A 12,285-nucleotide genomic window follows, 5' to 3' on the forward strand; every position below is an offset into this window, starting at 1 on the left:
GACTGATCTCTGTTGCCTTTGTCATCCGAAGCGTCGCTGTTGGTGTCTACAATCCTTCCATCCTTTGACCTGTCTGGGCAATGTCCTGTGAAATGACGTTTGTGGCAGCTGGAGCAGTTGAATCTGGACTGGCAGGTGAAGACTCCATGACTTTTGGACAGACAGTTGGAGCAGAGAGCCTTCCTGGTGACTGCTTCGAGCTTCTTCTTCAGAGAGCTCGAACAGTCCACTGCTGCATGTCCTTTGTCGTCGCAGTATCTGCATGGTTTCGTTCTACTCGGCGGTGTAAATGTAGACGTTCTGTGGGCTTCAGGCTGTTGGAGTCTTTGAGCTGGGGATAAACAGGACGAGGAACTTCTTCCCGACACTTGATTTTCCTGGATGTTGTTCCGATGAAGAATGGTGTCTGTATGACTCTTCTCCATCTGATTTTCCTCCATTCGAAGCTTGAACTCCACTGTTTCCAGCGTTCTCTGCACTAGCTCGTCGAAGGTGTGGATCCGTCTTGCCATGAGCTCAAAGGCTTGTTCCTTAAACTGTTGTGGCAGTTTGTAGGCGAAAATAAATTGGAAGGACGGATCTGATGGGTTTACTCCAAACATCATAAGTTTCCTGGCGTAAACTCGGGTCATGTGCAAGTGGTTGATGAGCTGAGCAAGATCGTTGCTGGGGAAGGGTGTGAAGTGTATTTGTTTCAGTAACTCGAACATCTGTCTGTCCGGGTTACCGAATTGCTTGATCAGTCCTTCCCGAAGTATCCAGTACCCTTTTGGAGAGTACTCCGTGGGGTTATGTAGACGTGCAACTTCTTCTGTGAGCAGCTTGAAGAGAATGGTTTGCTTCATCTTCGCATCGATGTACTTGTTTTCGTGGACCATGCTGTCAAACTGAGCCATGAAAGCTTGGAACTCGTGTGGTTGTCCGTCGAAGGGTTTCAGCGTGGCCATGAGTGACTGGATGATAGTTGCGTTCATTTGAGCTTTAGCAATTCGGCATTTAAGCTCTTCCATTGACACTTGACGTTCCTGCTGGGGCATATAATATCTTTGGACTGATGTTTCGATCCGCGGATAGAATTGCTCCTTGGAGTGTTTCCCTCCTTGATTGAAACAATCATCAGATCCTCTTCGTCTCTGTTGCTTGTCACGAAAGTTTTGGTTGGCAACCTGTAGTGAGTCACCTTCTCCGCGAGTTGTCGTTGTCTCAGGATATCCTTGATTCTGGAAGCTGGGGTCTCTTCGACCTCTGCTTTCATCAGAATAGGATGGATTCCAGCATTCTTTCCGTACTGTTCGAGCGATAGGGACGTTCGTGGAGTAGTTGGCGTGATGTTGCCTCATTTCCTTGTTTCCATGTTCGATCGCGTTGATTTGGGCAGCAGAATTGACTCCACCGGCTGGGGCATGGCTTTGAGGCGCTGGATTGGAAACAATTCCAGACTTTCCAATTGCTGCATCAGATGGGATACCCGATAAGGATCTCTCCTTCTGCAGCTGATCTTGTTGAGCTTCCTCCTGAGTAAGCTTTTCATTGATCTTCTCAATGGTCCGCTTTACTCTTTCCGTTGTCTCTTGGAATCCTTGAGACTTCAGATGAGCCACCATTTCCAGGCGAGTGGATTCCTCTTGGATGCTCGTCTCTCCTTGCAGGATAAACAGAGCTTTCTTCTTGTCAACCAATGACTGTCTCCTCTCGAACAGGGAACGTTGTTTCCTATCCTTTGTGGGATTTGCCAAGACGACTTCGTTCTCGTTACAGCATCCATTTGACTCCTTGATCAGCTTAGTGGCACGTCCGCGATATTGCTCGATAAACAGTGTATCTTCCGCCATTTCAGATGCGCTGGATGATCTTCTCCAAGCCTGTAATCAGGTTACATCGTCGACGGGGATTGAGCAATGCACGGAGGTTTGACACGAGGCAGAGCAAAATAGATCAATAACATGTAAAAGGTCGTAAGAAGGTAAAAGAAGTGTATGCCATAAAGGTACAAAATTAAAAGAATTTTCTCCTTTGATTATTTGAGCTGTTGTGGCATAGTTAGCTTCTTCGACTAGAAGTTTAAGCGCTGGGGACATGAGTGGTTGACTAGATTCTTCATTCGTCTTCCTTGTGGATGTTGAAGCTGTCTTGTTGTCCATCCTTGACTCTCTTTTCCTAGTCGTGGTATCTCCTCTTCGGAGACATTGCTGACTCTGCGTATGCCGTTTGTATTCCTCTGGCTTGTGCTCGGACGACTGATGAAGACGTTGTTTTCTTGAAATGGAGTTTTCAGTAGTTGTAGTCTTCATGCTCCGTTCCAATGCTTTTAGAAGTTCGAGCTCTGGTTGAATCTCTTCCTCTCCGGTGGACTATTGACTAGCTGGTCATGTACGAGATAAGACTATCTCATATATAAGTAATCTTGAAACCTCTTCGGTTTCAGATCACTTTGATCCTGACTTGTCAGTCCAATTTGCTTCTTTCGTTGTTGCTGGCAGCTGGTGAAGACGTCCATGAAGTAGTTGACTTGGATTTGTCACGTGGATGGTTAGAGTGTACCGTTCTAACCATCTTGCATCCGCTGGGGAACGAACTTCTTCAATGGTGACTTCTGCGCAGCTAATCTTGGAAGCAATCCTCGTGTAGAAGTGAATTGGACGGTAGGGTGTGAAGTTGTTGTTGTCCATCTTCTACAAGATGATTCTCGTCTTCAAGCTACCTCTTCGGTAGCTCTCTTTCGAGATATCTTGTGTGAAGATTTTCCAGAGCTTTCGTATTTCTTCTTTGGTAACTTTGTTTGATTTCTTTGAGTTACATTCCTTGTAGTTGTGATCTTCGTGAGCTTGCTTCGTACTCGAGGTACCTCTTCGGTAGCTAGGACGAAGTTCGCTGTTGGAGACCACGGGTGGGGGTAGGGTAGGCTGGGGTAGGGATCTCCGGTTTTAGCTTATTTAAGCCTGTGGCATCTTTGTGATGCCATGATAAGCGGATGGCACGCCAAATGCCATATTGTGATGTGGGGTAGTGCCGCGTGTGGCATCAATTATCCACATCCGGTGGGTAGTGACTTCTGATTGTCACCATTAACGTCCTGATGTTGACGTTGTTTATTTTTCAGTGCAGCATGTTGCACCTATTATCAAGTAAGTTTGAGTGATTGTTGCAACTCTATGTCATTTCGGCAGCTGGGGTGCCAATGATTCCAGATGGTGATGTAGATATAGAGGTTCCATAGATGGGAACATCAAATTGCGAAGGCGAAAAAGGGGTGAGATGTAGAAGACGAAAATGTGATGATGTGTGAGTTGATAGAGACGAAAATTGTTGTGAGTTGTTGAAGGCGAAAATGTGTGAGTTGAAGACGAAAAGAAGACGAAAAGAAGACGAAATGAAGGCGAAAATTGAAGGCGAAAAGGTTTGGAGAATCCACTTTTGTGTGCAGCTGGTGCTAGTTAGTGGGCTCCTCCGGTGCTACCGACGTCTTCCCTTGTTCGGGACAGTAACACCCCGATGATTCCTGCTTGTAGATGCCAGACAGGTTTCTCGACCTCCTCCGCTTTTCCGCTGAGGCCTCAGCTTCAATTGGAGTCGGCTAATCATCGGTAGGAAGCAGGGGGAGAAGGCAACCAATCCTCTTCAGACTGGCTCCTCCTCTCTGGCCTCAGGGTCCCTGTCTCCATCTTGATATATCCCTTGTTCGTGGTTGGGAGTGAAGATTCAACACATTGGATTGTAGAATCGATCCTTCCTCGCATTGTTTGCTTCTAGCTTCGAGTTCCAGTTCCGTATCCCTTTGGCCGAAGGGAAGGCTCCAGAATCCGTCGCTGCTGATGTGGTGAAGGCTTCAGAATCTCGATGACACTTCGTGATGGGGATCGCCTAGTCTTGACGTCCTCACTTCCTTGATGCCAATAACGTATCGTTATCCTTTGATCCGTTGAGTTCTTCGCTGGGGTACAATGTACGTCTCTACTCATGTGGTCTGGCCTCTCGTCATCCTGGAGTCATCTTTGGACCAAAGCACCTGGGGAAAAACCCGCTGATCGCTCCGATAGTAGTAGAGAGTTGCTGGTGGAATAGCTGATTGGTTAAACAGAATTTCTAGTTGAGCTAATAATTGTGCTCTTCGCACTGACTAGCTTCTCTGTTAAATCAGCTACTCACCTAACAAAACTGGTACAAGGTTTGTGAGCTCCTCTACTATAGCCTTTCTACTACGCATTAGGACAACACGCAGTATATCGGCTGGGGGCTTCATATAGTAGAGGGGGAGCGGCTCTGATGCGTCGGGTGCCACGATGTTCCTTGCTGAAGGGAACCCTCGACGACTTCTTCTTATGCATCACTCTCCTCTGCTTCATGCTGTCGTGCGCGAAACTTCCACGGGATATCCTCTTCGGATTTCCCTTACTAATCCTGTGGAATTCGCTGCTCGGTGTTGTTCCGACGAGCAGCTTCCCTAATCCTTCCGGTACCGAATTCGATTGCTCGCCGGTGCCCCAAGAAGGCAGCGTTGTCGCTGTAGCTCAGGAAAGCTGGGGAGGCAGAGGTAGTGGACTGTGTGATGCTAAGGTGACTTTTCACTTGCCCGGCTTCCATATCTCTGATAATTTTAGATTATCGTACTTGAAGGCATGAATAATCGCACTAGGCGAAACATTCTCCTCCGTTTCCGCGAGATATGGGTGCTGGCTCGCTTCCAGTAAATGATTTCGTTGCTCCAGCACGAAATATTGAAATCTTCCGATGAAAAATCGATAATTTTAGCAAATTATCGCAACAAATAACACAACTCTTCGTTGTGAAATCTGTAACAATGCTTACGCGACAATTCCTTGGTAGTTCTCCGCGGAATAATGCCTCGGCTCTTCGCCGGGGACTTATCGCAAGCTTTCGCTGTTGCATCATCTTCATCGGTCGATTTTGTCACTGCTGGCCAGTTCTTCGCTTCGATTTGACGAAATGGGTGTCCAGCGAGTAATTTTCCTTTGCGATAATTGACGACAGGTGGGGGTTGACATGATGTTGTGCGATAATGCTCCGAGACTCTTCATCTCGAAACATACCGCTCGGTTTCCTCCTATTGCATCATTATCGATTGATTGTCTCGCTGGGGAATTTGTCCACATTTCGGAATCGGTCAGCGTCTTGTTCTTCGTGTTCTTCCGAAAAAAAAATTTCGACTTTTCTCTTCGAAAAGCCAAAAGATTCTTCTGTGCGAATCGGCGTCCGAAGTCTTCGAGTTCTCCTTGGAAAAAAATCTTTTCCATTTCCGGTCGATGTACCATGTGGCGACGCCGTTGGTTGAAGTTGATCTATTTATCCCCGCCGACTCCCCTCTTCGGGTAGAGCAGAGATAAATAGGCATCGGTGGTGATAGAAAGACGTTGAAGACGAGTTGTGGTTCAGTGGTGGTGGTATAGTGTGGTTCAGTGGTGGTAGAAAGAATAAGAAGTAGGGGAATAATCATTTATTGGTTTGAGCCAACAGCTGGGGACAACTTATTGGAGGGAGAGGTGAAACTCACCTCTCCGCTCGCTGGGGAAGTTAAAAGTATAAGAAAAAGTGAAAAGGTGAACAAGTGAAGTGAAAAGTGAGTGGGCGAAGCGAAACATGTTTTGTTCTAGAAGGAATTGAGAAAATCCCGCCGAAACATGTTTTGCCGCCAGTGCAGCGGGGCGCGTTTCCTTTGGGTTTTCCTCGGCCACTGCTCCTCGTCCCTCGGCCGCGAGGTGCGGGGATTATTGATTGGGACGATGAAGCTTGGGGAATTGAGCAAATAAGAGCTGGGGAACTGAGCGGAAGCGGTTAGTGAAGACATCGTGAGGTGACGAGTCGAAGATGAGTCGCCGAAAGGGTCGCGGTTGTAATATAGCATATTACGGGCGCGACAGTTTCAGTCAAATGACTTATTCGACTAATTTCAGAACATTGGTTCACTCGACAGGATTGTATAAAAGTGGCTCTAATTTGAATTCACTAAGAATCAAATTGGATTTTCAAATTATTCTTCGGCATGATTCGTTTTCTTCTGGTCCTTCTAGTGGCTCTTATTGCCATATCATCTGCACAATGGGGTAATCTTTTACACGTATTTTCGTTTTGACTAAAAAGTAATATTTACTTTTGTAAGAATAAATCGGTTTCAGGTTATGGCCCATATGGTGGATATGGAGGATACCCAATGTACGGAGGATATGGAATGTACGGAGGATACCGTCCAGGTCTTCTCGGAATGATTCTTGGAAAAAAAAAGTAAAGTGAATAATTTGCATGAGTAATGTACATATAAATTTAAATAATGATGATAAGCAATAAAGTTTTCTGACATGAGTTTGAAGAAATAACAATCAGAATCTCAAGGTCACTCGTCTTTAATTAACAAATAACTGTGACACTCGATGAAAGAGGTGCGGAGAAAGATTATCAGATTTGGATACCAACATTTTGGATGTGTATTGTTGGAACCTTGTAGAGTCGGAATAAAAACTCGAAGTTCAAAAAATGATCTGCGACAAGAGGAAGAAAGCTTGATTTAATAAACGACAGCTTCCTTCGATCTATCAAATTTTGTATTTTCAGCTGAAAACTTTTCCCATAAGTTCAAATTTTTATTGTTTCAAAAATAAAATGACGTCAATGACTCATAATTGAACCAGTCCTAACTAGGTTGAAGACCTCCTTACCCACACCCAGACAACAACAAAACGACTGTTTGTCTTATGTTGTTTCGTTTATCTTGATTGATCTTCAACACATCACATCTCGCAACTTGAAACAACCGTCCCAGATGACGTCAGATTTCTTCGGCAAAGTCTTCGAATCACGTCATATTTGGCCCGTATATAAAGGGCATGGTTAGCGGGATTCGGGCAAACCGTTTCCTTTTGGAAATTGAAATTTCTAAACCTATTTGAAAATGATTCGTGCTATTCTCATCCTTCTTGTCGCTTTGATTGCCATGTCTTCTGCTCAATGGGGTAAGCATTTTCATGTTATTATTTTCTACATCTCCTTTTCTACATCTTGGCTCTATTTCAAAAATCTGAATTATCCGTCGAAAAACTTTTTTGAACCCAACAGTTTTTTTTTTCATTCCTAAGTCGAAACTGATTTGTTCATCTTTAATTTTGTTCAATTTCCAGGCTACGGACCATACGGAGGATACGGTGGAGGCTATCCAGGAATGTACGGAGGATACGGCATGCGCCCATATGGAATGTACGGTGGATACGGAATGGGAATGTACCGTCCAGGACTACTTGGAATGCTCATCGGAAAGAAATAGATTAGTCTCGGTGGAAAAGAATTTGATGACACAGAGGATCTCAGCTCAGTGATTCCGGTTTATGATATGTTTTATGTAATTCTTTTTGTAACTCAAGTTATAATTTTTTGAATAAACTGTATTCTCGACAAAAAAGAAGTGAAACTGTGCAATAATATGAATTGTTACAGCTCTCTCAGGAAACCACCACAGAAATTGATGTTGTCCAAAAACATTCTGGCACCCACTTCAAATTACCGATATTAGAGAGAGGTTAACTCTTGTGTTACTTATAGTGGTAACCATTTGTTTTTTAGTCCGTAGATTTGATCCATAGAGAGTTGCATCTCGGTAAAGTTATTTTTCTTTCTTATCGAGCTTTTTAATGAAGAGATTGTACGAAACAGTTTCAAACTGAAAAGTTAAAGTTCTACTCCTGATCTGCAAACTCCGAAAAGTTGGCTTTTTGAGAAAACCAGTAAAACCTGATTATAACCACATTTTCAAACTTGACAGTTTTAAACTGGAACCTGCAAGTGTTGTATCTAACTTCCTAATTATTCATTTATGTGAATCCAAACATCCATAATATCTGAAATTGTTCTGGAAATCCTTGTTACCCCGATAGAAAATATTCCCAACCTCCGCGAAAAATCTAAACACTTCAGATGCTACCGAATTCCCATCTCCATCTTGACACTCTCTATTTGATTCGATGCTTTGATACTTCTTATCTCAAGCCGAAGATCGAATGCATGACTTACTTCCAAAACCCTACAGTATCCTCTTCTCAAGTCTCACACGATAACAAAAACCTGATGTCAAATATCCGTCTATCAAATTAAAACGGTCTCGAGACCATTGTCCATATGGAGACAGGTAGCCGCAGCGGCAGCGAACAGAAATCGAATCAGAAGAAGAGGAAGAAGTTAGAGATAAAGAGACCCAATTCGTCAAATCACTATCAACATCTGCATCAAATCATCCTTTTCCATATATAAGAAGACCGAGTCAAACCATTTGTCTAGAAGATTTTTTCTCGGAAAATGATAAAATCAATTATTTTGGTATTTGCTCTTTTTGCAGTTTCCTTTGCTCAATGGGGTAAGATTTTTGGAAGAAAAATAGGAGAAATAGGTCAGGAAAATCAATGTTTGTTTTTCATTTTCATTTTTGCACCAAAAATTTCGAAAGAAAATTCTGGACAGAATGCAATCTCCAATCCGAATAAAATATTGCTTCAATTCCATTTACAAAAAAAAATAATTTGAGTTTCCAGGCTACGGTGGTCCAATGATGGGCGGCTATGGTCCAGGCATGATGGGAGGTTACGGACCCGGAATGATGGGTGGATACGGTCCTGGAATGATGGGTGGATATGGACCAGGAATGATGATGGGCGGTCCAGGAATGTACGGAGGATACGGAATGGGAATGTACCGCCCGAGCCTGCTTGGAATGCTTCTCGGATGATGTGGGCTTCAGATATTGTTCCTAGATCTCTGAATATTCAACTTTGCATGTTTTTATTTTGTTTCCAGACTGATCATAATAAATGTTTTCCGTATTTTTATCGAAAACCTATTCTCATGCGAATTTGTTATGTCACTGGTCAACGGGAACTTTCTGTTGAGAAACAAAAACAGGTTAACATGTCCATCGAGAAGGACGAAACTGATAACAAACATTTTTGACAGATGGATTTGATAACATTTCCTAGATCACCGATGAACAAGACAGAAACTAGTTTTTGAGTAAGAGTTCGTTGATGTTCCAGCAAATACGCTCTATTGAAAATGCTTTTCTGTGTGAGGCAGTTGCTCTTGAGGATAATATATACTTTTGAGTACAGTGCAAGAACAATATTTTCAGAATTTATTATTTCCAACTGAGCGTGCAACAAGAGATCTAACAGAATACTACCGTGAAATCAAAGCGGATAAAAATGGAATGTCAGCAAAGAGATATTTGTCATAGAATTTGCATCACGATTACTTTCCCATGAGCATTCCGAGAAGTCCTGGACGCATCATTCCCATTCCCATTCCGCCACCGTATCCTCCCATCATTCCGTATGGACGCATACCGTATCCGCCCATCATTCCTCCTGGGTATCCACCGTATCCCCCCATCATTCCTGGATAACCACCGTAACCTGAAAATGATGAATTGAAAAGAAGAAGATCTAGCCGGTTTAGATGAGAAAATCTACCGTAACACGCAATAAGTTTATTATATTTTTGGTTCAGACATTATTGTTGAATATGAAACTAACCGTATTGAGCGTAAGACATGGCAATCAAAGCGACGAGAAGAATAAGAATTGAGCGAATCATTTTTCTGGTTTAGGTTCGATATGAAGCTATATCCCTTTTCTTTTCAAATTCTTCATTTTATACTACCCAGTTGATGCTGATCTACTCCGCCCCCTTCAACCCACAACACATTGATTTGACGAACTGAAATATGACGTAGCATTTTCGGGTTGAAGACAATACTTATCATTAGGTTGGTCATTCGACTGTAGGATGAACACCTTCTGACGTTTCGTGGTCTGTCTTCTGGTTTTAGTTGTGGTTTGCACGTGGACTCCAGTTGTCACAGATTTTGTGATCGGAAGTTGTTCGGGAATAAATCGGCTATACTCAAGTTGGTAAACCAAATTCAAATAATATGTTTTATTTATTTTGCAAACTGTACATTAATTTTGCCGAAAACTGCTTGATGCTGTTCAATTATTTTCTGAATTACTATTTTAACACAGAAGACAACGCTCTCAAAGTTTTTGCACAGTAAACCAAAGCGAACAGTTTAAGGCATTGTCTGCGTCTCTCCACATGAAGCCGCTCTCTTGTCAATAATTTTTCTGTTCAATTTTCTCCACAGTTTTTCTAATTTTCATTAGCTGTTCAGTTTTCTACGTCATTTTTTTAAATTTCCAAATTATTTCATGTTTCCTTGTTCTAAAAACTTCTAGTTTGATCTGTATAGCGTTCGCGGGCGCCGCGTAACAAGATATTGAAACGCTCAAGCATCTCTTTCTTCCGTGTTAAATAAATAATCTGAAACTCCTCCGCCAACCCTCTTGATGATTCCACGCATACTTCTTCTCTTCTCTATATTCTCAATGGTTAGTTTTCCTTTGTCTCTGTTTTTCAGATTATTTGAATAATCAATTAATTTCAGAAAACCTATTAAAATCTTTTTTTCGAATAAATATCAATTTAACGAGCTTTTTTTGTTTTCAGGCGTCCGCAGTGACTATCGAGCAGCTGACATGGCAACCGGAGCTTGTCACGAAAGAATCGATTCTGAAAAATTATTTGAAACTGACCAACGAAACGATTTTCGAAGAAATGACGACACTTGCATTCGTCACAATAGTGAGTTGGTCTGGTTTGTTGATATGTTTCAGTGTATAGGGAAAAACAACAGAATTAAAAATAATTCACTTTTTCAAATAAAAAACGTATATCTTCCTTCATTCTCATGTCAATCATCTCTTTTTTCAGTGGAACCCACGTGGATTTTATCTCGCACGGAAGCGTGTCAATCGCTTATCGTATGTCAGTAATGTATGGTTCGAAGTGGAGCCGACGTTCGGAATGGACGTAATGTCAGACGTTGCAATTGTTGGAATAAAGAATATCGACAGAGATTTCATAAAATTTCTCCGAAAAAACAATCCGAATATCAAAATTGTACCGCGCTTCATGTTCACTAAGTTCACAGAAGAGGTCGCCGATTATTTTATTCGAACGGAACACATAGTGCAGAGAGTCGCACAGACACTTGCCAACTTCTGTCACAGAAATGGATTTGATGGATTAGTTATCGATAGTTATTCGACTTTCGGAGAATCGTTAATGAAACACAGAAGGTGAGTGAAAACGGATAAAGGAATATATTATTTATATTTCGATATTCTATAAAAACTTTCCAATAACATGGATCTGCGAATTTCAGAGACACTATGGAAACATTTGAACAGATGGGCAACATGATTCGAAGAAATAGGCTCATTGCGATTCTTTCCTTGCCAAGCCCTGTCGGCAATGAGTATTTTCTAGGCGACGAAAATCAGTAAGTTGTACCACCGCTTGTAAGAAAGAGAGGCGTAGTTTGTGGTATGAATTGAGTTTGTGACACGTCATGATTGTAAAAATGTTATGCTATGCTTATTTATTTTCAGAGAAAGTACACTCATCAATTCGAACGAATGTGAGAGTTTGCTGAACTCGTATGATTATTTCCAAATGTGGACATACATCGACGGATTACACACTCGAAACTTTATTCACGATAAGTACCTTCTCGCTAACATGGAACTTTGCAAGTTCTCACCGAAAATCATGCTAGGAATGAGCTTGTACGGACTTGAATACGAGTTGGAAGACTATCTTGAGGGACCACGGCTACGTGATTGGACAACAATCGATTCGAAACGATTTTTACAAGTTTTGAAGTTGGAGGATTCGGTATTGACGTGGAATAAGAAGAACAAAGAACATGAATTGACTTCCAAGTAAGGAATTGAGAATTGTTCACGCAATAGTTTAGAACACGCAAAAACAACACGCATTGTGATATTTATAATGAGATTTTACAATTAGAAGAATGCTCGAAGAAAGTTTTTCAATTTTTGTTTTGGAAAAAAGGATTTCTGTTAAATATTTTTCCCAATACCGAAAAGAAATTGTTCTAAACGCTCACAATAACTTTTTTAATAAGAAGATACCGAAAACTAACCTTGTCATAATTCAGAGCCAACAACACATTCATCCTCTTTCCATCGCTCACGACATTGGAGTATCGGCTCGCTCTTGCGAAGGAACATGGCGTTGCCGTTGCGTTTTGGGACTACGGACAGGGACTCGACTATTTAACTAATTTAATCTAGCTATGTGGCAGCTTATGTTAATTATTATTTGAATTGTATCAATATTTTATCATGTGATGTATTTTAAATTAATTGCTGTCTTACTTATGAATAATCTTCGCCGTTATTACAGGATGCTTCGCTCTCGCCTTGTTGC

At 41.9% G+C, this 12,285-nt stretch overlaps 5 protein-coding genes across 5 annotated transcripts; 4 read left to right on the top strand and 1 right to left on the bottom strand.

Moving 5' to 3' along the window:
• Nucleotides 1-4,263: 4,263 nt before the first annotated feature.
• Nucleotides 4,264-6,241, top strand: GCK72_018994 (uncharacterized protein; the record flags this gene model as incomplete). The annotated part of the gene is made up of 2 exons (XM_053732833.1): nucleotides 4,264-4,531; nucleotides 6,132-6,241. 2 exons carry the CDS (start codon nucleotides 4,264-4,266, stop codon nucleotides 6,239-6,241), a joined length of 378 nt encoding a protein of 125 aa, XP_053581746.1.
• A 660-nt stretch (nucleotides 6,242-6,901) lies between these two features.
• Nucleotides 6,902-7,270, top strand: GCK72_018995 (uncharacterized protein; the record flags this gene model as incomplete). The annotated part of the gene is made up of 2 exons (XM_003110590.2): nucleotides 6,902-6,962; nucleotides 7,128-7,270. 2 exons carry the CDS (start codon nucleotides 6,902-6,904, stop codon nucleotides 7,268-7,270), a joined length of 204 nt encoding a protein of 67 aa, XP_003110638.1.
• An 848-nt stretch (nucleotides 7,271-8,118) lies between these two features.
• GCK72_018996 (uncharacterized protein) lies at nucleotides 8,119-8,722 on the top strand (the record flags this gene model as incomplete). The annotated part of the gene is made up of 2 exons (XM_053732834.1): nucleotides 8,119-8,128; nucleotides 8,529-8,722. The coding sequence occupies 2 exons, from the start codon at nucleotides 8,119-8,121 to the stop codon at nucleotides 8,720-8,722; spliced, it is 204 nt and encodes a 67-aa protein (XP_053581747.1).
• A 518-nt stretch (nucleotides 8,723-9,240) lies between these two features.
• On the bottom strand, nucleotides 9,241-9,585 carry GCK72_018997 (uncharacterized protein; the record flags this gene model as incomplete). Its single annotated transcript, XM_003110559.2, has 2 exons — nucleotides 9,241-9,404; nucleotides 9,525-9,585. 2 exons carry the CDS (start codon nucleotides 9,583-9,585, stop codon nucleotides 9,241-9,243), a joined length of 225 nt encoding a protein of 74 aa, XP_003110607.2.
• A 752-nt stretch (nucleotides 9,586-10,337) lies between these two features.
• Nucleotides 10,338-12,149, top strand: GCK72_018998 (uncharacterized protein; the record flags this gene model as incomplete). Its single annotated transcript, XM_003110213.2, has 6 exons — nucleotides 10,338-10,379; nucleotides 10,498-10,632; nucleotides 10,762-11,129; nucleotides 11,216-11,332; nucleotides 11,442-11,774; nucleotides 12,014-12,149. 6 exons carry the CDS (start codon nucleotides 10,338-10,340, stop codon nucleotides 12,147-12,149), a joined length of 1,131 nt encoding a protein of 376 aa, XP_003110261.2.
• Nucleotides 12,150-12,285: the final 136 nt, after the last annotated feature.

The sequence above is a fragment of the Caenorhabditis remanei genome, chromosome V (assembly GCF_010183535.1).
Source record: "Caenorhabditis remanei strain PX506 chromosome V, whole genome shotgun sequence".
Taxonomy (NCBI): domain Eukaryota; kingdom Metazoa; phylum Nematoda; class Chromadorea; order Rhabditida; family Rhabditidae; genus Caenorhabditis; species Caenorhabditis remanei.